The following is a 21,538-nucleotide window of genomic DNA, read 5'->3' on the forward strand; positions in this document are numbered from 1 at the left end:
AATATTGAAATTGTATACATAAGAATGCAACACAACTAAATGTTTGTCTCAAAATCATGAAGTTGAAGAAACTGGCAAATTCAATGTGGGTCAATGATTGGGGTTCATTACTGTTTGCATGATTTGATACTTTACCTAACTGGCTAACTCCAACTTGCTTATCATGTTTGAAACCTGTTATGCAACTACTCATGTACTGTTATGCAACTATTCAAGTGTTGATATAATTGCTAAAAGTAGACAAATGTGCAAAAGATCTGTAAGCATAACAGAGAGATGGAAAAAGTAAGTACTATTTTAATCATAAAAAAAAATAAGGAACCTTCATATCATTTGAAATATGTCATCTAAACTTTTGCGTAAGTAAGAAATGACTAGTGTTCTTAAAGGAGTTTTATGATTTCTTATAATAACTAGTTCAATTCTAGTTCTCAATGTATCTTACTAATCATATTCAAGATATTTATACTCTTACCTGAAGGTAAACTCGTGGAGATATAATAATTGTATCTTGCCTAGAACCAAAGAAGGCCACTTTTACTTAAAAGCATCATTTAACACGAACCGAAGGAAAAAAAAAAATCGAAGTTAGATTTCTCCTAAAACTTTTGATTAAAATTGATCTTCTACGATGACCCACAATAATTGAAGCTTCTTTGTAATCTAAGAAGGCCTTTCATAAATCAAAATATAAAACTAGTCTAAAGAATTGAAAGTTTTATCTTCAATTCATTAAGCAAAAACGACCTTAGGTGGAAGGAGACACAAATTGAAAACAATAATATAATTTGTCTATCCTTGGGCAGCAGCTCTGCAGCGTTCCACGAGTCTTTGTTTCACACTATCTCTGTTATCACAACCAAAGAAAAACTGAAAAGAACAATTTCAAACGAAGAGAAACCAAAATACATTGCGTCGGGGATATTTAGTAGCTCACCTGTAACTTGAATGATGCCGCTCGCCTACTTCATCTTAAGATTTGGCCACTCTTGAGCACCGTACTTTGCACGTGGCATCATCTCATCCATCAAAAACCAAATCCTTGATTTCAAAAAGAAAAAACCAAGTTCTCCTTTTCCTTATTTTTCCTTCTTTTTTTATGGCTCTGAATGGGTTCCCCTCTCGGTAGACTCGTAGAGGGCGTAAGCAAAGAGCCGAATGATAAATGGCAGCCATGGTGATACTTCTGTGGAGTGCAGACGCTCATTGATCCCAAACGTTCGACGCCCCACAAGGTATCCCTCGTGTCGCAGCCGTGATCTTTGAATGGGCAATGCATCTTCTGTTAGTTGCACCAGCTGAGTTGAATGGATTCTGTTCGGCTTGTTCGTTCATTGAGTAAGAGGTTTAAAAAATGTTGTTTTCAGCAGGTTCTTTCTGAGCTATCTGTTGGATGGAGATTTCTCTTTTTTGAGATGTCGATTCTCGTGAACGGCTGCTCTTGAACTCTTTCTTGAGCAGATTTGGTGGTGAAGTATAGCTTTGGGTGGAGCTGAATTAGAGAGAAAGATGTCTTTGACGTACCCTTCTGCTGATTTGAGCTGGGGAGGGTTGGTTTTTACTTCCCGTGGATGCTCTTCCGACAGATGTAGGATACTGACTATTGGCCTTCCGTATCGGAAGCTTTCCCCACATGGGGAACGTTGTTGTCGGCAGAGAAGGAGTTTCCGTTGTGAGGTGTCTTCAGTTCAGAGGCCAGATGTTATGATAAACGGTATGATTGTGCGGGTCCTCTGAACTTCAGACGTTCTCCTTCTTTTTCTTCTTCCTCTTTTCTTGATTCTCATTCTGACCCTCGCGTTCAAATATGCAGTTAATATTGAAGATGCCGTGTCATCACTTGATGCTAGTGTTGACTCTGACAAGGCTGTTTCAGTCTCTTCTTTACTAGCAGCTGTTGCTGATGACCTTCGTATCTTAAATGAGAATCTCCAGGCTGTAAGTGAGCAAACACATGGCTATCCCCTTCTTGAGAGTTCTAGAGGGTGTGAAGTTGTTAACCAGTCTTAATGCAAATTCGATTTATTTTGTGCTCATTAATTTGCTGATTTTTCTTTTTCACTGGAGATTTTAACATTAGGAGGACAGGTTGCCTCCCCCTTCATTTTTTTGTAATGGTATAGTTAGTCTCTTGTTTTCTACCTTCACATGTTCATCTCTTCAGCTAATGGAACTTTCTCTTGTGATTGGTTTGTGCGTCTGTCTTGGACCTCTTGGTTTATGTCATCCCTCTCCTTTATTATTCTCATTGTAGGAAAAACCTTACATTTTGTCTGAAAGAAGTCAAGGACTTCACTGACTGTGATAAGACTGTCGTCTGAGTTTGCTTCTTTCTCATTATTAGATCACCTGCTCAAGAGAACTGAATAACACCAATAAATGAAAGATATATGATCATGCTCATGTAGTTTAGTTGCTCAGAAGATGTTCCATCTGATTGAACTACAGTATAGATTTATGGTTTCTGGCGACCTGGTGGCCGGCTATGGATCGATATGCATTCTAATTTGCAATAAGTCCACATAGCCTGTTCAAATTACTTTAGAAAAATTGGCAACTGATTTGGATAAGGTGTCCATATTTGCGTGAAGTTCTGGGAAGCTTGAGAAGGACCAATTTTTTGGGAGCTAATATGGTAAATGTCTCAGAGAAGATAAAGTGGGTTTCCTATAACTTCCTTCTGATACATAGATGGTCTACTGTCCCATATTGGTCCATTGAAATCCTCTGTAGGATGTAATTGGTCTTATACCATTGTTGTTTAAAGCCTTTCATCAGAAAATTGACTGAAGCAGAGAAAGATTTATAGTCTAAAAATACGGTAGGAGTCTTCTTTTATAAATTTAGATATTCTTCCCTGCATGGGATCAAAGTCTTTTTGACAAGGTCATGTTACAGCTTGCTACTATGGCCAGGTCTGTTATATTTTCTGGTGCAGACTATTTGGTTGTTGATCCATCCAGTGCAAATGTGTCTTTGTGATGGTACAATTTTTGTCCTTGGCTATAAAAGTAACATAGCATGTTCCATCAATGATGTTGATATATGTGAGCATAATCTGTTAATGGCTATGTTTGATGGTCACAGGGTTGTGTTGCTTCACATGCTTTGTATGCTACTTCACTAATCAAAGATTTGCCTAGCTGGATGCTAAACAAATTTCTTTCGTATATTTATGTTGCTTCACGTGCTCTATATATTAATTCATTGATCGTAAGCTTTGTCTCCCAGCTATGGTGAACAAATTTCTGTTAGGGAATTACGTTGATAGCTTGAAGATGCTGTCAGATTTCCTAGTGTCTTCCCGCTTATGCTTGAGTTGGAAATACATTTTTGGTACTGGACAGACCTTATTTGAGCAAATGATGGTCAAGACTTCTACTTGTAGCTTAAACCAGAGTTTGCCCTATTTGGTTTAACATCCCCTTCTTCAGCAGCCTAAAGCAGCCATTGGCTTGTCTGTCAAATAGCTAATTTGGCTTTATAAGTTCCCATTGTTACTATTTTTTGTGATGCTAATCTCACTTTTCAACACAAGGTTATAACTTATAAGCTTGAAATGGGTTATAAAGTTCATGCCAGGTACTTAAGCAGTGAGCCTTTAAAAATGCACTAGCATCTTAGTCTCATCTTTTCTAAGAGACTTGATAAGTTTTCCACATTCAGTATAATCGTTTCATATGGATAAATGACTATAATGAGTGATTGTGTGCGAGAATTCTATTGTTGGTTGAGTGCCATTTTGATGCTTTAATCTTCTATGTCCAATTAAGGCATAATAGCACATACAGTATTGTGTTTGTCAAATTCTAAAGCATAAATGGCCTTTGGGGAATATTGATGTCTTCTTGTCTCTTAAAACCTGATATGTTGATTTCTTTTAGTGGCGATTACGTTTCCATTTAAATAAAGTTATTTTTCCTTTTCGAAACACTTTATATCATCTGTTCTCCAGTAAGATCTCCATAGGCAACAACCTGCTGAACCTTTTTCATTGATGGGCTGAACTGCTTTGTTTGCTTACAAATTGCTTCCTATATTAATGACACTCAAAATTGAGTGCCTCATCAAAATAAATTTTACCATTAGGAAATCCTTTCTGCTCCTGTAATCTAAGTTGATCTCTCTCTAGCACTATTAGGATTTTTCGAGTAGCTAGATCAATGGTAAGCAAGAATCAGTTATGTTCTTATGTTGATGTACAAGTCCACAATGTACTGCTTTCTGGCAGTTCATGCGTACTGTTTTATAACATGAACTCCATTGCATGACATGTAAGGGTGATATATCTGTTACTACCTCTGTTTTAGGCTTTTAGCCTTTCAGCCTCCAATTTCTTTTGAAATATTCATCTGATTCAAGTAGGAACCTGATTTTCTTTTTGAATATCTTCTATTGATCTCAATTGGAGTGATACAGATTAAAGTAACATTTTAGTGCAGTCCTATTTGTCAAGCATTGATGAGAATTTAATCAACTGATGAATATTGTTCTTGACTTCTTTCACCTTGTTCATGACTGTTAATTTCATTGCTTTCATGCATAAGAATCCTTGAATCCATTGGGCAGCAGTACACTATATTTACATTTGACATCCGTTAGTGTGTTATTGCTCTTTTAAGATGTTTAAAATGGGATGATTTTTGGTAGGTAGTTGGAGCAGAAAACCCTGTTTTAATGTCAGCAGCAGAACAAATTTTTGGTGCTGGTGGAAAGAGAATGAGACCTGCATTAGTGTTTCTTGTGTCACGAGCCACAAGCCAAATGGCTGGTCTAAAGTAAGTTTTTCTTGGCTGGTCTAAAGCAAATTTTTCTTTTAGAAAAATTATTGATAACTAAGCTTTTGACAAAAATAATTTGTACTGTTGCTGGTATTCAGAGATGTGGCACCACAGCATCGACGTTTAGCAGAAATTATTGAGATGATCCACACAGCAAGTTTGATACATGACGATGTATTGGACGAAAGCAGCTTGAGAAGAGGTAAAACTTTTATTCTTTTCCTAATACCCTCCAAAATTACATTAAAACAGGTAAGGTTTGTTCACATCAAAATGCAAGTTTTTTTTCTTTTGAAATAAATGCAAAAGGCAAACTGGTATAAGGTTATGTCCTTTCTGTTTTCTCTGATGAATGATAGCTTGCTTAGATTGGTCGGCCATAGATTGGACTGTACTTCTAGATATTGGATTTTAACATATCTGGAAATAGGATATCTTTGCAGCTCACACAAAGCTGGCAGGTGAAGATTATCTGATCTATAATTTACTAAAACTGGACTCAGTCAGCTTCTCATATGCGAAAGTGAAGTGTCCCATTCAGGCACTAGTTAACTCTCAACATAAGTCAACCACTACCGTATTTCGAGGTAGAGCTAAACCAAATACAAAGCCCTGAAATGATTCTTAAAACCTTGCCCCATGATATTTTTTATCCTCATCGGTTTCTAGCTTCTGCAGAATATGTGAGGTTTGATTCTCATGTGGGCATATCAAATGAATGATGAAACTGACCACTAAATGGTACTACAAAGCTCACATGTCAAAATCGTGAGTATCATGGTGAATTTTCAGTTTTTTTGAACGTGAAGGATATATATAACAAAGTAACAAACAACCGGACAAATATCGAGTTTTGGCAGTCAAGAATAACATGCAGCATGCTAGCTTTTCAACAGGCAATGAATAATTCCTCTCACCATCTCACGGCTTTCAAGTTTTCTTCTCATAACAAGTTGTCAGTTAATGAGCTTATTTTCCCTGAACTTTTCAGGAAAAGAGACAATTCATGAACTATATGGTACCAGAGTTGCAGTTCTAGCAGGAGATTTCATGTTTGCTCAGTCATCATGGTACCTTGCAAATCTTGAAAATATTGAAGTTATAAAGCTTATTAGTCAAGTATGTATGCACTCCTCATATTTCTCAAGTGTCAGCTAGAAGAATTCTATATGTTAATATTGAAATATATGGCAGGTTATTAAAGATTTTGCAAGCGGTGAAATAAAGCAAGCTTCAAGCCTTTTTGACTGTGATCTTACCATGGAGGATTACTTGCTGAAAAGTTACTACAAGACAGCTTCTTTGATTGCAGCAAGCACAAAATCTGCTGCTATTTTTAGTGGTGTCAGTGAAAGTGTATGTAATCAGATGTACAATTATGGGAAGAATTTGGGTTTGTCATTCCAAATTGTTGATGACATATTAGACTTCACACAGTCATCAGAGAAGCTTGGCAAGCCAGCAGCGAGTGATCTGGCCAAAGGAAATCTCACTGCCCCAGTCCTGTTTGCTTTGGAGAAGGAACCCATGCTCCGAGAGATCATTGATTCTGAATTTACAGAAGTAGGCTCCTTGCAATCTGCCATTGAATTAGTTCATAGAGGTGGGGGGATTGAAAGAGCACGTAGTTTAGCTAAACAGAGAGCTGATATTGCCATCCAAAGCTTACAATGCCTCCCTCAAAGTGAATTGAGAAAATCCCTTGAAGGGATGGTGACATATGTTCTCGAGCGGTTGGACTAAATGATGACTTGGTTGAGCTGAATGAAGACTAAGCTTTGAGAAATGAGTTCAGATAGATTGAAACCTGTTCACGCTGCCAGCGATCAATATTACTCACTGTGCTTTCAACAGAGTGGGTGTATTATATTATCATTTTTCCCCATGACCAGCAATGCTACTTTATTAAAGCATTGTGAATCAGTGCTGATAAAATATAGTATTACTGCAATTGTTTGTTCAGGCTCATTGTTTACGGAAAATATGCTGCGGAAAAAAGAGGGCACTTGCTTGAATCGATTCTTTGTTATTTGGCTGCAATGCTTTTCTGAATATTGTAAATCAGTAAACAGTGACTCAGCTAGAGAAATGAAAGGCTTGTTCATGTAAAGGGATCTACTTTTTCCTTTTGTTTTTTTGTTTTGCAATTTGGTAGATATTCATGAGCTCACGTCTTTGAGATGGTAGATATCTGGCTTAATGTTGAAGGTACTTGATTAGCAAGCATTTGTTTCTTATAGTTTACTGTGTACCTTCTGGTTTTCCCTGTAGTAGCAGCAGGATCCTTTTAGGTTGGCTCATTGCACCCATTCTCAGTTGGCCACTTAATCACGTAAAACCTCTGTCCAATCAAAATGTGATATTGGAAAGTGGAAGGGAAAAAAAACGATGGCATATGCTTTAAGTGTATCCGTTACTCCTATGGTGCTTCAATCTTACCTATGTACCTGGACGGTTCAGCAAAACTCAGTCATGTTATTCAACTTCTATCGACTGCGTCTCCTCATTTGATGTTGCAAACTGCAAAATTACAAGTTCGCCTCATAAATTGCGACCTCATGACGAAGGCTGCTTCATTGGGTTACTTCTAGAATTTTATACTAATCTGCCTTATTTTCAGAGAGCCACCATATCGTATTAGAATAGCAAAATACTCATATTAAAGATGAAAAAATCCCCCATAGCTCAAAACAGAAATGGCTTCTTGTGACATAATAATTAACGTTTTCTGTTAAGGCAGTTTATAAAAATTTCTTTTAAAAGTTAGGTGCCATTCACTAACTCTTAAAATGTTCAGACATTTTTTAAAAATTTTTCCGACCCGTATACGTCTCTACATGTCACATAGATCAATAAATCGGAACATTTTATTTTGTAAAGCAGGACACGAGGACAAGCTTGTTTATTCAATTTTTTTAATCTGAACCGTACGATATTTCACCATTTAAAAAACATTTTAATTAAAGTGTGTTAAATCGTATCCACCAGTTCACAAGTTCTCACGTCACCGAGGACACACTCTCTCTTGCATGTATTCGCATCTCTAGAGCATATCCCATCGTCCACGCAAACAGACAAACATTTGATTATGGAACTGGAAGAAGTGCCGAAGAAAGCGACGAGACAGAGAATCTGATAATTTGGTTGGTTATCATGCGTCCTAGTTAACCGTAAGCATAATGCAACAGGTGTATTTGTAATGTAATTATGTAAATACAAAATATTGACTCGAGCATTTGTCTGGCTAGTGCGTCTACTCGGTGACCTGCATAGTAATAGAAATTGCCAGCAAAAACCAAGGGGCATGTAAGAAATAACCCATCCCAAGGTACACTTGGGAAGCCTGAAAGATTTGGCCAATTAGTTGCTGGATCAAAACTTAAAAGCCAGATTCCAAAGATCCTAAACGTCATTGGAGCATATGCGATCGTACAGAACAAAGCTACCAGTAAACATTTTTCTCAAGCGTCTTACAAGAGATATATGAAGATTACCAACAAATAACGGAGCACCAATATTAAAATCAATCATCAAACAGACAGGAAGCTTGATCCCTTTCTCGTCATATAGATGAATTATGGGACTAAGCATTTAGACAAGAGTCTCTATTTTGTGTATGTTCCTATAGAGGCATCAATCTTTGGATGATCCGGTGCTGCTAGAAGATTTTTTCCCGGTGTACCTCTGTCAACAAAAAAAATACAAGAACTCTCTTGAAACTAGTTAAAGAATATCAGAATTAGTCTATTTAAAAAGAAACAAAAAGAAAAAAATAATTAGTTAAATATTTTCATAACTCACCTGTTTACCTATGCTAAATGGAACATACTTATACTTGATCATGTGTAAGATCTGACGCTTCATGGTCAGGACAAAGAGAACTATCCAATAGCATAATAATATAGGCCAGAACACTGGAACGTCAAAAACTGAAAAGAAAGTCATAACAAATGCAATACAAAATGCCTTTGTTATGGAGTACCTGAAAAAGCCACAAATAAAAATGAGATACGAAGTAAGCATAATATCAGTAACCTCGTCCCCAAAACAACCAATTACTGGCAATCTTTGAGCCTACCCTACACAAAAAGATGTTTTACTAGGTTTGTCAACTGGTAAACCATAAAGATAGTGGTTAGAAACATGCAAGTACAAGCTAGAAACTGCAAATAACTACCTTTGCAAATCAACATTAAACTCCTCAGATCTATTGTTGGAAATAACAAACCAACCAAATGGGATAAAGGAAACAAAAGAACCAAGACAGTATGGCAGTTGCTACTACTACTACTACTATATCGCTCTAGAACCTCTTTGTATCTCCTGGGATTCTGAACAAGCCTGACTCTTCTTTTTTAGTAAAAGAACAAAGTGTTGTCTAGATCAACAATTGGTGGAACCAACTCCATAGACTTTGATTTGGTGATCACCTAGCAAACAACGAAGATGTAATTTCTTACTCAGTAGTTTTTCAATAACAATTTCATCTGCTTTGTCTGTCCAGTAACATGGACTATCATTTAGAGCACAATCAATCTAATCGCAGATGCAAATCATGCTCCTAAATTAAAAGCCAATAAAAATTAGTTTCAAATTCAAGCACCTCCTTGAAATACATCAGGTAAGGGAGATTGTCGAAGGCTGAGGCAATTGGGTGGTTGTTGTAGTCACTTTAAGTCCATAACAGAATCATTGCAGTAGTCATAGATGATTGACGAATGGTTAAGAGAATTTTCTTTGTTCCACTTCAACTTAACTAAATCCCACTTTATTTTAAATCAAAATCAATGAGATAAATATTTAACCTTAACACCTTCTACAAAAAAAAGTAGCTACAACTACTTGACCATATCACAAGACTTACAAATTATCTCCACAATTGTTGGATCATTGATCCTTAGAATATGCAACAACTGAGGGAAGCTTTTTACCATGTGCGATCTTTCATCCCTATTATTCCAAACTTTGAAGCATGTCCATGAAGCAGGAAATAGACATGATTTCATGAGATTGAAGTGTCCAAAAACAAGGTGAAAGTTACTCTAAAATGGTAGAGCTAAACGAGTTACAGTGCTTCCTTGTGGAGTCATTGACAAAGTACACTCTACCTGACATTGACAAATTTACACACATATACACAAATACATATAATACAACCTCCCAAATTCTAGATCAGAGTAATCTCCAAATTCAAGATGTTAGTAAGTTGGTGGGGAAATGGTTTAGCAAGAAAGGAGACGCAAATTGGGTTAGCAAACCCTATAACTATAAGACTGAAAACTTCCACTCATGACTGATTGCATACTTTTGTGATATAAAAATTAAGAGAAAAAATACGTTGGCACTACAATAGTAATACAGAAGGTCGTGATATATTTGGTTTGGTTTGTGATTCATGATTGACCAAAAAAACCAATAGACTATATCATCTGACACAGTATAGTTTCCATCAAATGTCATCACCACCACAAATGTCAATCATCATCGCCACTGAAACGACCACTATGTCACTATCCCATGCATGCACCATCTATCACTCTTGCTGCTTCCACACCCTCTTCAACACCAACACCCACACCGTAATCACTAAAGCTACCTTCCCTACTAAAGACTCCACACTATCACTGCTCCTGTACCTCCTTGCAAGAAGGAGAAGAAACCCTGTAAGCTTGAAAACTCCCACTCATGACTGATTGCATACTTTTGTGATAGAAAAGTTATATGGAGAAAACATACGTTGCCACTACAATAGTAATACAGAAGGCCGTGAAGGCCATGATATATTTGGTTCAGTTTGGTTTGTGATTCATGATTGACAAAAAAACCAATAGATTATATCATCTGACACAGTATAGTTTTCATCAAATGTCATCAACACCACAAATGTCAATGATCATCGCCACTGAAATGACCACTATGTCACTATTACATGCATGCACCATCTATCACTCTTGCTGCTTCCACGCCCTCTGCAACACCAACACCAACACCCACACCGTGATCACTAAATTAGCTATCTCCATTCTCCCCTACTAAAGATTTCACACCATCACTGCTCCTGCACCTCCTTGCAAGAAGGAGAAGAAAAATTATGCTTTTTGTCATTGTCTCAATACCCACTTTTTAGTTACCATTGTGCTACATCTACCACCATGATTGCATGGCACTATCTGTGACATAGGAGAAAAAGTATTTACAGAATCAAGCCTTCAGATGGATCATGAACTTCAACATCCAAGGACTTCTCAACATCCGAATTCCAGTACCTTCTGAACCAAATAAGCAACCACCATGGTCCAAGTGATTTCCTCGTTTCTACAGCAAGTCATGCACCAATACCCTAGAGGTATGAACTGAGTGAATGTAGTCTTCACACCCCCACATATTTTCTTGAAGCCTAAAATTGGCTGGGAAACAAAAAAGTGAAGGTTAACATCCTTCCGCTAATTAAAAAAAGTGCAGTTCCATCAAACTTTCCCTTACCATAAAGAAGAGAACACTAGAGCTGAACACTCGTTCGTTGAAAACCTACATACCTAACTTGTAAAAATTGTCGGCAGTCCACACCCATTAACAGCCCAGCCTCACTGTTTTTGGTTATTAATCATTAAATGATATCTTGCACATGAAATTGACCCAAGCAGCAAAGGAGGAATCCCATCAATTAACGTTTTTCGAAGCAGTCAATCGGATACTTGTTCTAACCACAACGGATCAGTAAAAACATAAAATTCACAAAAAAAATGGTCTTCACAGACTGTTCACTTCAAAGAAGGAAAAGTAAATTTTAAAAGAAGTAAAGGGGGGAAACTACAAAGGTAGAAAGAAGTTACCAGAACTTGAACTCAGGGAGACGGCGAATGAAGGGCCTGAACTCGTCGGAACCCTTTGTTGGCAGCGACGCCCCGTCGAGGACTTCTAGCTCCGGATCCTCCTTGGGCGAAAGAAACCCGATCAACAGGTTGAGCACGTAGATGCCAAGCCCGTAAGAGACGATGTAAAAGCCCTGTACGTAGTAGACGCGCAGCGAGTAGATAACGGCAGCGGCTAGCGTGCCAAGCCACCTCCCAACGGGATGCGGGGTTGATCTGTCCAGGTAGTACTGGAACGCCCTAGAGAAGTCCCTCCTCCAATTGGCGACCGGCAACTCCGCCGCAGCCTCGCCGGAAGATCCCTCCATCGAACCCTCCCCTCAGCTCCCTCGAGTACCAAGAAACACAACGGACCAACAGGGAAAGATATTCGCTTAAATCCGAGGAAGAAATAAGAAATTTCAACACCAAGTACCGATCTGAGAGAAAGAGGTCGGCGCTCATTCGCTTTGCGACATCCAGAGATCCCACCACGCGAATTTAGATGCCCGCGCGCGCGAAAAGAGAGAGAGAGAGGTATCCGGTTTCCGTGGAGAAGACTGAAGAACCGCCGCCCCGCCGGCGGGAACAGGGCTCTCTCAGACGCGGACCGACGGTGCGACAAGGTAGCTCACCCCACGCGTGCGGGTAGGCACAAGCCTAAGCAAACGCTTTGCAAAAAGGAAGGCCAAGTCTTTGCTCAATTGAAACCTGCCAACGTAAACATCTCTATCCATTCTTAGGACTTTCGTCGCTTCCTTCATTTCAAAGGATTCAACTCATGAGAAATTCCTTCACCTCTACTCATATGATCATATCCACCTAGTCATGAGTTTGAAGCTCATTGAAAACCTCTTCATAATTAACAATTAACAACCACGATGATATAAAATGTTCTACGAATTTACTAAATTCTAGTGTTGCATGAATCTACTTCAATTTAAGAATTTTCATTGAAGCACTGCGTTAGAGTTCTTGATGTCAAATACCCACAAGTTCAAAGTTCTTTACTACTACAGTACCAGGAGCAGTCATGCAAGTGGTAAGGCTCACACGATTGTTGATGGGTGTTGCATGTCTTGCTCGGTTCAGCAAATTAATGAAAAGCTGAACATGAGGCAACTGGCTTGTTGCAAGACCCTGTGCGGAGGAAGGCTGAACATGAGGCAACTGTAATGCAGGCAAAGTCGAAAATCATCCTGCATGTAACAGTTGTGTCCATTCAAACTTAGCTATATATTATACTGTTCAGTTGAATAAGAGATTAATGAGTTGCAACTGCCAAGCCTGACAAGTTGACATCACAGGAAAATTCAAGCAACGATATTTTAAGAGATGAAAGTTAATACTCTTGACATCGTCGACTTGTCCACTTGCTATGTTTAAGTACTTATTTTATACGTTCTCAAATACTTAAAAGGGCAAGAATAATTGCAAGGGGCAACAGCTGCTTGGAGTAACTTATTTGAGGGTGAAGAACAAAAGAAAGACATTTGTTCTTTGTGATGAACCTGAGACTTTCAGGTGAGCAAGAGGGTTATCTTATCACCTGAATGAGAGCCAAAGTACTCCATCTCCGGTGGTGAGGTCGCCGCATGGTCCAACTAGAGACCTAACCTAACCCTATTTTTTGATGAAATAACCCCATGAGTCGAATTGGGCATGTGTCCCTGCCCGCCCATTTGAACTATGCCTCTCAACTTCAAAAAACTTGGTCATATGAACATACAGTCTCTAGTTCTAGTCGCACAGCGTTGATGTGCAACTGCGTGCTTGTATGTTTTGACATTGAGACCACGGTTCTCTTGGAATCATGGCTTCCAGAGAACAGTGGAAAGAGGTTGATCCCATTAGTGCAGCACTTTCGACAACCATCTGTAATAGCGTAGAATAGTGAAGAGAAATACATTAGAATCGAAAGCTACAAAACTTAGCTTTTCAATTAATAAAATTAAAGTGACATCTGTGATCATTTAGGTAGAGAAAGATAGGATTTGTAACGGGGGCAAGTGCGACAATTGCCCACACATATCCACATAGTACTCCCTTTTTTTTTAATCATATAGTAATGCCTCATAACTATTTCATTATTTACATATTGTTCTCTTTCTCTTGAAGATCTAAATTTTAAGGCATTAGCGCCTCTCATCCAAAAATTTCTGGCTCCCATCCAATCCACACTAAAATGCCCTACAAAATTTCAGTCTCACGTAACAAATCTGAAAAGATCATCTAGTTACGAGGAAGCACTAAGTCTCTTATCTCAATTTTGCTTTCCTTGACACGTAGGGTCAAGAATACTTCCACATCAGCCACTGCGACAAGGAAACAATCCAAGATCAAAAGTCTAATTTTTAAATGATAGCCGCCAGGCGAAACGCACTTACGATAATGAAAGACCCTCATCTAAAGATCATTCTAAGGGAGAACATGTAATCCATACTCAGAAATTCATGACACTTGAGATTATCCTCACTTTTGCATTCGTTAAGCAAATACGAGGTCTAAATTGCCATCTAATTTGGGATATGGAAAAATGAAAAATATGTGCAAAGGAATCCACAGATCACTTTCTGTACTGCTAGAGAGGGGAGGCAATATGGCCTGACAAGCTGCCCAATGTGAGAAAGGGAGAGAAAGAGAGAGAGAGAGAGAGAGAGAGAGAGCAATTAAGAAACAATTTATCTCTAGATTTACTTGAGAAACTTGGTTGGCAAAGCAAGGAGCACGTGACGGGAGACATACATGAAGAACCGGTGCGGCCTATTCCAAGCATCGTAGGCAAACATGTGATCTTACAGATAACGCTACAGTAAACTTTTCAGATGTCTTACAACAGATATCGAAAAGACTTAATGACCGATAGCACAAACACAATATTAAAATGAATCATCAAATGGACAGGAAACTAGCCCCAATCTTAACGTATGGATGAATTCTGGGACAAATTGATGGACTGTGACCAAGCACTTAAGAAGAGCTTCTGCTGAATTCCTACGGTAACATCAATCTTTGGATGATCCAGTGCTGCTAGAAGGCTTCTTTCCAGTGTACCTCTGCAGAAGAAAAACATAAGAACCAATGTTGTAAATATTGCATCATACGAGCCGGAAGTGGCAGAAATTTTCTGCATCTCTCAAAATTCATTAAGAAAAGGAAGGGGGCCCCGCTCACTTAGAATATTCGCTGATGGGACCATATTAGCCATATCAGACTATGTCAGATTACATGGTTCGCATCTTGGCTGATATATAAATAAAAACATATCTACTTCTCTAAATTTTTTAAAAACAAAAGACAAATTTCAAATAGTTGCCACGAGCCTTACATACACCAATGTATATCAGCCATAATATTGTATCAATTAGGTTTTCAGAATGATACCAACCAATTCTTCCAACATCCATAAGAACTCCCTTGAAACTAGTTAAAATAAGGTAAGAAATTCTTACAGGTTTTCACAGCTTACCTGTTTCCCAACGCTAAATGGAACGTACTTGTACTTGATCATGTGTAGAATCTGACGCTTCATGGTCAGGACAAAAAGCACTATCCAGTAACACAACAATATAGGCCAGAATACTGGAACATCAAACACTGAGAAGAAAGTCATAACAAAAGCAATAAAGAATGCCTTTGTTATGGCGTACCTGAAATCAAAGAGTTGATTGTAAACAAAAGTTCACGCCACCAATAATAAAAGCACCAAATGAGAATAATATCATTATTCTTAGTTTCAAAATGCATTCAACCAGTTAATGATAGTTTGCGAGCCACCACTATGTGAAGGTACTCTACAAGGTTGGTCAACAGGTAAACCATAAAGACAGAGTTGGTTCAAGGTACAAAAATGCTACGCATGTTCCAGAAGTGCTTACCATGTAAAACTACATCCATGTATAGATTGAAGAACACTAAAGAAAAGGGTTTGAATGGAACAACCACATGAAACGCAATCTTGCCATAGTTACGTGAATTCTAGGTTCATAATTTAAATGTTGAACTTTAAAGCTGATATATTGAAGAAAATACTTGGTAAAATAGTGCTTCTTCGGCCAGATCTAGGCTGGATAGGCAACTGCTTCCTTCACAGTTGTTAACAAACTATGCTTACTGTTCACGCCATGCGAGCAAAGCCCTAATACAAAGCTTTGCCAGTGCTTTGTACCTTCAAGCGACCAATGCACGTCATAGTTGTAGGCTTGACATGGATGTGGCATCCTTCATCACTCCCCCGCCTCAGTGATTAACTGATCAAGTTAGAGGAGGCAGCAGGTAGGATATCAATGAACATCTGCACTTTCTCCTTTTCAGATGTCCAAAAAAAAAGAACAAGAGAATAGAAAACGTGCGAGCCTCGACCTATAGGTATTGGCAACACAAACGAGAAGAGCCTCTATCTAACAGTCCCGATGGACCTCACTGACTCTGAGATTGGGGCACTCAAGCCTAATTTAACACTCAGGCTGAAGAATGCACCCACAACAGTCCAGACAGGATGAGCTCCTAAAAGGGGCCCCTCCATGATAAGGAAGGAAACGACATAATCTAAATTTGATGACAAATCTGGTGGTCCTCTCAGCAGAGCTTTGCCATCACAGAAAAAAAGGAAAAAAGGTCATTAATCTGATTGTTGTCATAGGCTCGTAGCTTTAGGATGTACAACTATAAAGAACCAAAATTTTTAAGACTATTTCAATAAAATAAATCTGTCCAGGGTTAGATGACTAGTTAAGCATCTTTACAGAAAGCCACCAAATTTTGCAACATTTATCAGACATGGAATTTTGGTCATTAATCTGTTATGCCTATGTGGAAACTAGAATTTCCTTCAGTAATAACACTTCAGATTCTAATTGTCAAACAAAGGTTGAGGATGTATTGTTGACAATCATGGCATCAAAAGCCTTTAGAAGTATCATAAAAAGGAGCAAAAGTATGAACTTGCTCACCTATGCCTGGTTTCAACTTGCGCTCTCTTTCACTGTTGATCTTGAACAGAGAAGTACTGAGAGACTACAGGATTATAATTCCAATGAGTTGAGTATAATTATAATGGATTATCTGTTAAACGGAAATCAAGTTTATTGCAAAAGTAGGCGTACAATATAAACAAGAAACCTAGAGTTGATTATTGAAGTGAAACTATGGAGAGACTACTTGAGAAATCAACAGTTTGCTACCATTAACAACTTTAAAGGTAGAACAATATGGACTACAATCACTTAGGAGTTAGGACTTAGGACACAGTCATCGAGAGTGTGTAAAGTGGTCATCCTAAATTTTCAGCCAAATGGAATTATCAGGAAGGGAAGATTGCAAAGGAAGGAGATGTGTATGTCACTGGTTAACTGTTAAACAGTTTCAGCAATGACATGCTTACTGTAATCAGTTAAGAAGCATAGCCACATGAATGGTAGACGATAGATGCATGGTCAAGAGTCAAGACAAATTCTTCTTTTTTCCAATTTTAGAAGAGAAAACTTCACATGACTATGCTTCTTGCGATAGTTATACCCACTTGTCCATCTCCTTGGGAATCAGAATCAAGAGGGATTTGGCCGTGAATCCATTGATCCTTTAGAACTCATTACTTATTCACCAAGCAATAACCAATAACCATTCAAGTAAGACCTTAATCATGTTGGCAGACACTTTCCAAGTAGTTTAAGAACTCACAGGTTTTTCATCTGTAGAATTGCATGTTCTCTAGGAACAAGTTCAACTATTGTAAGTTAATTTATAATGGTCATCTATATATACATATACATATACATATACATATACATATATACATATATATATATATATATATATATATATATATGTGTAGATGAGCATTTATCTGATATTTACAGCTGTGTCGCAGTCTCTGGCTAAATTTCAGCCAACTTCATGGACGAGCTCAGATAGCCCAGATTTCTATATGCTTGGAAAAGAATACATCAGAAGTCTGACATACATATTGGATTATACGACTCCCTACACCTTGATTTGACTTGAAAACCTAATCTAATATGATTCACTCCTCAGACTTCAGGGATTCATTTTATGTCCAAACATATAGATTTTGGGCATGGGGTCACATTTGAAAATATGGGTGAAATCAGACTGAACTGACAAGATGCTATCATACAACCTGGCAACCACAAATACTGGAATTGTCAGCTGAATGCACCCAGCCTAATATACACACATCCATTGGCGAGGTCTCCCTTAGGTGCTTTTCAGAAGAGTTGTTTTTCTCACAAAAATCACAAACTTAAAACATGTATATATATAATAATAAACGTGGAATTATGAGTGAGATGTTAATTTTCTCATATATATATTGATAAAATTCAAAAAAAGTTGTTAACATTTTAAAATAAACAAAGAATGGAACCACACACTAAAGATGCGTTAATTTTAATTAAGAAAGAGAAAGATGTCACAATGCTATTGTGAGGAGATTTAAGCGCAATATTTTGAAAATACCACAAGATTTACCCTTTAAAAATGGCTTATGTTGTTTTGGCAACAAAAACACAATGTTGTCAAAAATGTCGCTATATATATATATATATATATATATATATATATATATAATCATCTTGAACGTGTAATTAGCAAGTTCTAGGAGATTAAACTTGAGATTGGAAGGGAATAAAGGGGGAGTTTAAGAAGGAAAAAGTAGATACATGCTAATTAAGCTCGTCAGGGCTCCATCTCACCAAAATCCCTAATTTCATGGATCGGTTTGTACCTAAAATGTGCAAGAAAAGATGGAAATAAGGATTAAAGAGGAGAGAAGAGAAAAATGTAAATAGTTATCTGTCTATATCCTAAAAAATTAGACAACACAGTGATATACAAGCCGCATCTACCCTTAATACTGGTTGATGTTCCAAAAAACACCTGTCATTAAGCTCCTAGGGTTCAAGAATGAGGCTTACAAGTTACAAACAAGGAATGAAGGAAGCAAAAGAAATCAGATGAAAATTGGGCCATCTACCAGAAAGAGACCATTGACTTAATCCTTTCAGAGATGGAAGGAAATTAGTTGAGAGAGAGTGTGCAAAACCATAGGGCTAAAATGAGCCATCAGGGCTTGCAAAAGCTCTTGATTGCCTACCTTCTGGTGATGGAGAACTAAAAAGAGATCCAATCAAAGGGACAATGGGGGATAGGTATAATGAAATATGAGGCACCCATGATTGTAACTCACAATAGCATAATACTATAGCAATGATACAGGCTGGTGTGACGTATTCGGTCCACCACGCAACATTGTCATCCAACGCATAATTTCTATATGGGCCAGTTCCCGCAAGAATTCAATTGCCATTGCTAGTTTGCTACCTTAAATAACTGCCACACTGTCAACCACCACTTCCATATGCACCCTCCACCCGCCAACATTGCCATGCCAGCTCCGATCCGCCAAAGCAAAAAAGTAAATAAATAAATAATAAATAAAAAAGAGAAAGAGAGAAAACCCAGCACCACTTTATAACACCGCAGAAAAGAAGGAAAAGGACACGATTATGCTAGTCATCGCCTTCATATTCACCTTCCATCTCTATCACCACCTTCTATACTATAGACCTGCTACCATGAGGTGCACATGTACCGCTAAAATTCAAAGACTTCGAGAAGATAATTCCATTGCCTTCTGAAAACACAAATAACAATCACCAATGTACCACAATGATCTCAGGCAACAAGTGCTTCACAGTCTTCCCAATCAGAGATCAGAGTACTCACTTAGTCACTTATATAGAAAAGTTCCCCGCTCTCGGGTATGGATAGAACGAACAGTGTGCTCACCAGTTCAGAGGAGGAACAACATTGCTTGACTATTATCCACTTGTGCAGTTCCCAGTGAAATATTTCAGGCACAAATTGGTGGATCAAATAGGAAAGACCAGCTCCCTCCAATAGCTATTCGAAGCACTATACTTTACCTTCAACGCAAATATAATTAAATGGTTTCGATATTCAAGGGAAATGGTAAGAGAAGATGGTTCGTCTGGGACCAACCAGATGCCCTACAATTTCCACCAAAAATCTGAACTACGTGGTATGAGAAACTACATAATTAGCGGATAGGAATTAGACCTATTAATGACTCGCAATCTCATCGATCTTGTCCTACCAAGTAGCCCTCACGTTTCGAAGAAGCAGCAAAGAATGCTTCCAATCAATTAAATCTTTTACCAAATCATTTCATCCATCACTTATTCTAGTACGAAGCCGTGGATCAGGGAAACCATGTAATGTGGAGTTGAGAGAAAATGAGGTCACTGCAATATGTTCTCCACTTCAAAGAAGATAAGCAGAAATAGTTCTAAAAGAAGCAAACGGGCAGAAGGATAAAGGAGAAAACGGTACCAAAACTTGAACTCGGGGAGACGGCGAATGAAGGGCCTGAACTCGTCGGAACCCTTGGTTGGCAGTGACGCCCCGTCGAGAACTTCTAGCTCCGGATCCTCCTTGGGCGAAAGGAATCCAATCAACAGGTTGAGCACGTAGATGCCAAGCCCGTAGGACACGATGTAGAAGCCCTGGACAAAGTAGACGCGGAGCGAGTAGATCACGGCAACGGCGAGCGTGCCGAGCCACCTCCCAACGGGATGCGGGGTCGATCTGTCCAGGTAGTACTGGAACGCCACCGAGAAGTCCCTCCTCCACTTAGCGATCGGCAACTCAGCCGCGGGCTCCCCGGAAGATCCCTCCATCGAACCCTCCCCTCAGCTCCCCTTTACCGAGGAACAGAAAGGACGAAGAGCGAAAAAAGATTCGCTTAAATCCGCGGAGGAAAGGGGGAAACACCACTCCAGCTCTGGATCTGATAAACAGGTGAAGCTGGCGTCGATTTATCTCGCCAAATCAGATGCCACACCTCATGAACTTGATCCCCAAATGCGCGGGCGACGAGAAAGAGACAGGGAGAGAAAGAATCCGCTCTCTCCGGAGAAATGCCATGTCTCGTGAAGGGCTCTGATAAGCTTTGTGTTTCAGGGCGGTCTCCCAAAGGTTAAGCCCATAACCTCTTCGCCGAAACGAGTTTTTTTTTTTTTTTCCATGTGAACCGATCCGATACGGACGTTGAGTCGTCCTTCCGAATAATGAACCGGACGATACGGCTGGATGGATGCTGCATTGGGGAATTGGGGTGAGTGAGAATGAGGCTAATTTTCTTCCAGAGCCAAAAAGGCATCTGCCTCATGCTTCAACTTGTATATGACGCAAAAAGTAAGTCTTATTTTACTTGAATCAGGAACCAGCCGCCTATCGGCTTTTGATCCAAACTGGGTCGAAGGGGTTGTTAGAATGCTACATTCAATTCGTCTGACCTGAACTAACCCTAGCAAGTTAGTCTTTGGTTTCTTTTACTCGAGAAAACTGCATCAAGGTTGATATACTCTATCAATTTATTCGACCTAAACTAACTATGGCCGATTATTCTTTGATTTTCTCGTTGGATGAAACTGCACCCTTGTTGAAAACCTTTGTCTTCTAGGTGAGCAGGAGGAGTGCCCCACTAAGAGCTAAAGGTTTCTTTCTTCCCTCGACCCTTTAAGGTACTAGACCTACTTTTGATGTCTTCCGATGTTAGTCTTACCACGCTCCTTTTTATAGGAGATTGATGTCATTGATACTGGAACCAAAGAAGACCGCCTTCCAACCATTGTATTAACAGATTGATGTCACTGATACTGGAACTAAAGAAGACCGCCTTCAAGCCATTGTGTTAACGCTATAAGAGACTTTATCCCAGAAATTTCTAGCTTGGGTCACTAATACTTCAATGGGAACTTTTAAAAGGCAACTAAATGTGAGTAGTGCCCTTGCCACTTAAATAAATAATTGAATGAGCCAAATCTCTCCAATCTACTTAGATTAGTCTGTCATTATCTCTAA

General features: G+C 38.7%; 3 protein-coding genes across 6 annotated transcripts; 1 reads left to right on the plus strand and 2 right to left on the minus strand.

The window, feature by feature from the left end:
- The first annotated feature begins 974 nt into the window (after nt 1–974).
- Nucleotides 975–6,891, plus strand: LOC116264365 (probable solanesyl-diphosphate synthase 3, chloroplastic). 4 transcript variants are annotated; one of them, XM_031644521.2, is made up of 7 exons: nt 975–1,235; nt 1,371–1,714; nt 1,826–1,938; nt 4,651–4,778; nt 4,880–4,983; nt 5,773–5,900; nt 5,976–6,891. In XM_031644521.2, the coding sequence occupies exons 2-7, from the start codon at nt 1,510–1,512 to the stop codon at nt 6,522–6,524; spliced, it is 1,227 nt and encodes a 408-aa protein (XP_031500381.1). In that variant the 5' UTR covers nt 975–1,235; nt 1,371–1,509; the 3' UTR covers nt 6,525–6,891. The 4 variants fall into 4 exon arrangements, with proteins under 4 accessions (XP_031500381.1, XP_031500380.1, XP_031500378.1 ...); XM_031644520.2 differs by having other exon boundaries at nt 987–1,235; nt 1,368–1,714; nt 1,814–1,938; XM_031644518.2 differs by having other exon boundaries at nt 987–1,235; nt 1,814–1,938.
- Nucleotides 6,892–8,211: 1,320 nt separating this feature from the next.
- LOC116264869 (protein RER1B-like) lies at nt 8,212–12,355 on the minus strand. The gene is made up of 3 exons (XM_031645307.2): nt 11,615–12,355; nt 8,583–8,763; nt 8,212–8,465 (listed from the first exon to the last, which is right to left on the minus strand). The coding sequence occupies exons 1-3, from the start codon at nt 11,959–11,961 to the stop codon at nt 8,415–8,417; spliced, it is 579 nt and encodes a 192-aa protein (XP_031501167.1). The 5' UTR covers nt 11,962–12,355; the 3' UTR covers nt 8,212–8,414.
- Nucleotides 12,356–14,301: 1,946 nt separating this feature from the next.
- Nucleotides 14,302–20,606, minus strand: LOC116264539 (protein RER1B-like). Its single transcript, XM_031644829.2, has 3 exons — nt 20,006–20,606; nt 15,102–15,282; nt 14,302–14,688 (listed from the first exon to the last, which is right to left on the minus strand). Exons 1-3 carry the CDS (start codon nt 20,350–20,352, stop codon nt 14,638–14,640), a joined length of 579 nt encoding a protein of 192 aa, XP_031500689.1. The 5' UTR covers nt 20,353–20,606; the 3' UTR covers nt 14,302–14,637.
- Nucleotides 20,607–21,538: the final 932 nt, after the last annotated feature.

The sequence above is a fragment of the Nymphaea colorata genome, chromosome 11 (genome assembly GCF_008831285.2).
Source record: "Nymphaea colorata isolate Beijing-Zhang1983 chromosome 11, ASM883128v2, whole genome shotgun sequence".
Taxonomy (NCBI): domain Eukaryota; kingdom Viridiplantae; phylum Streptophyta; class Magnoliopsida; order Nymphaeales; family Nymphaeaceae; genus Nymphaea; species Nymphaea colorata.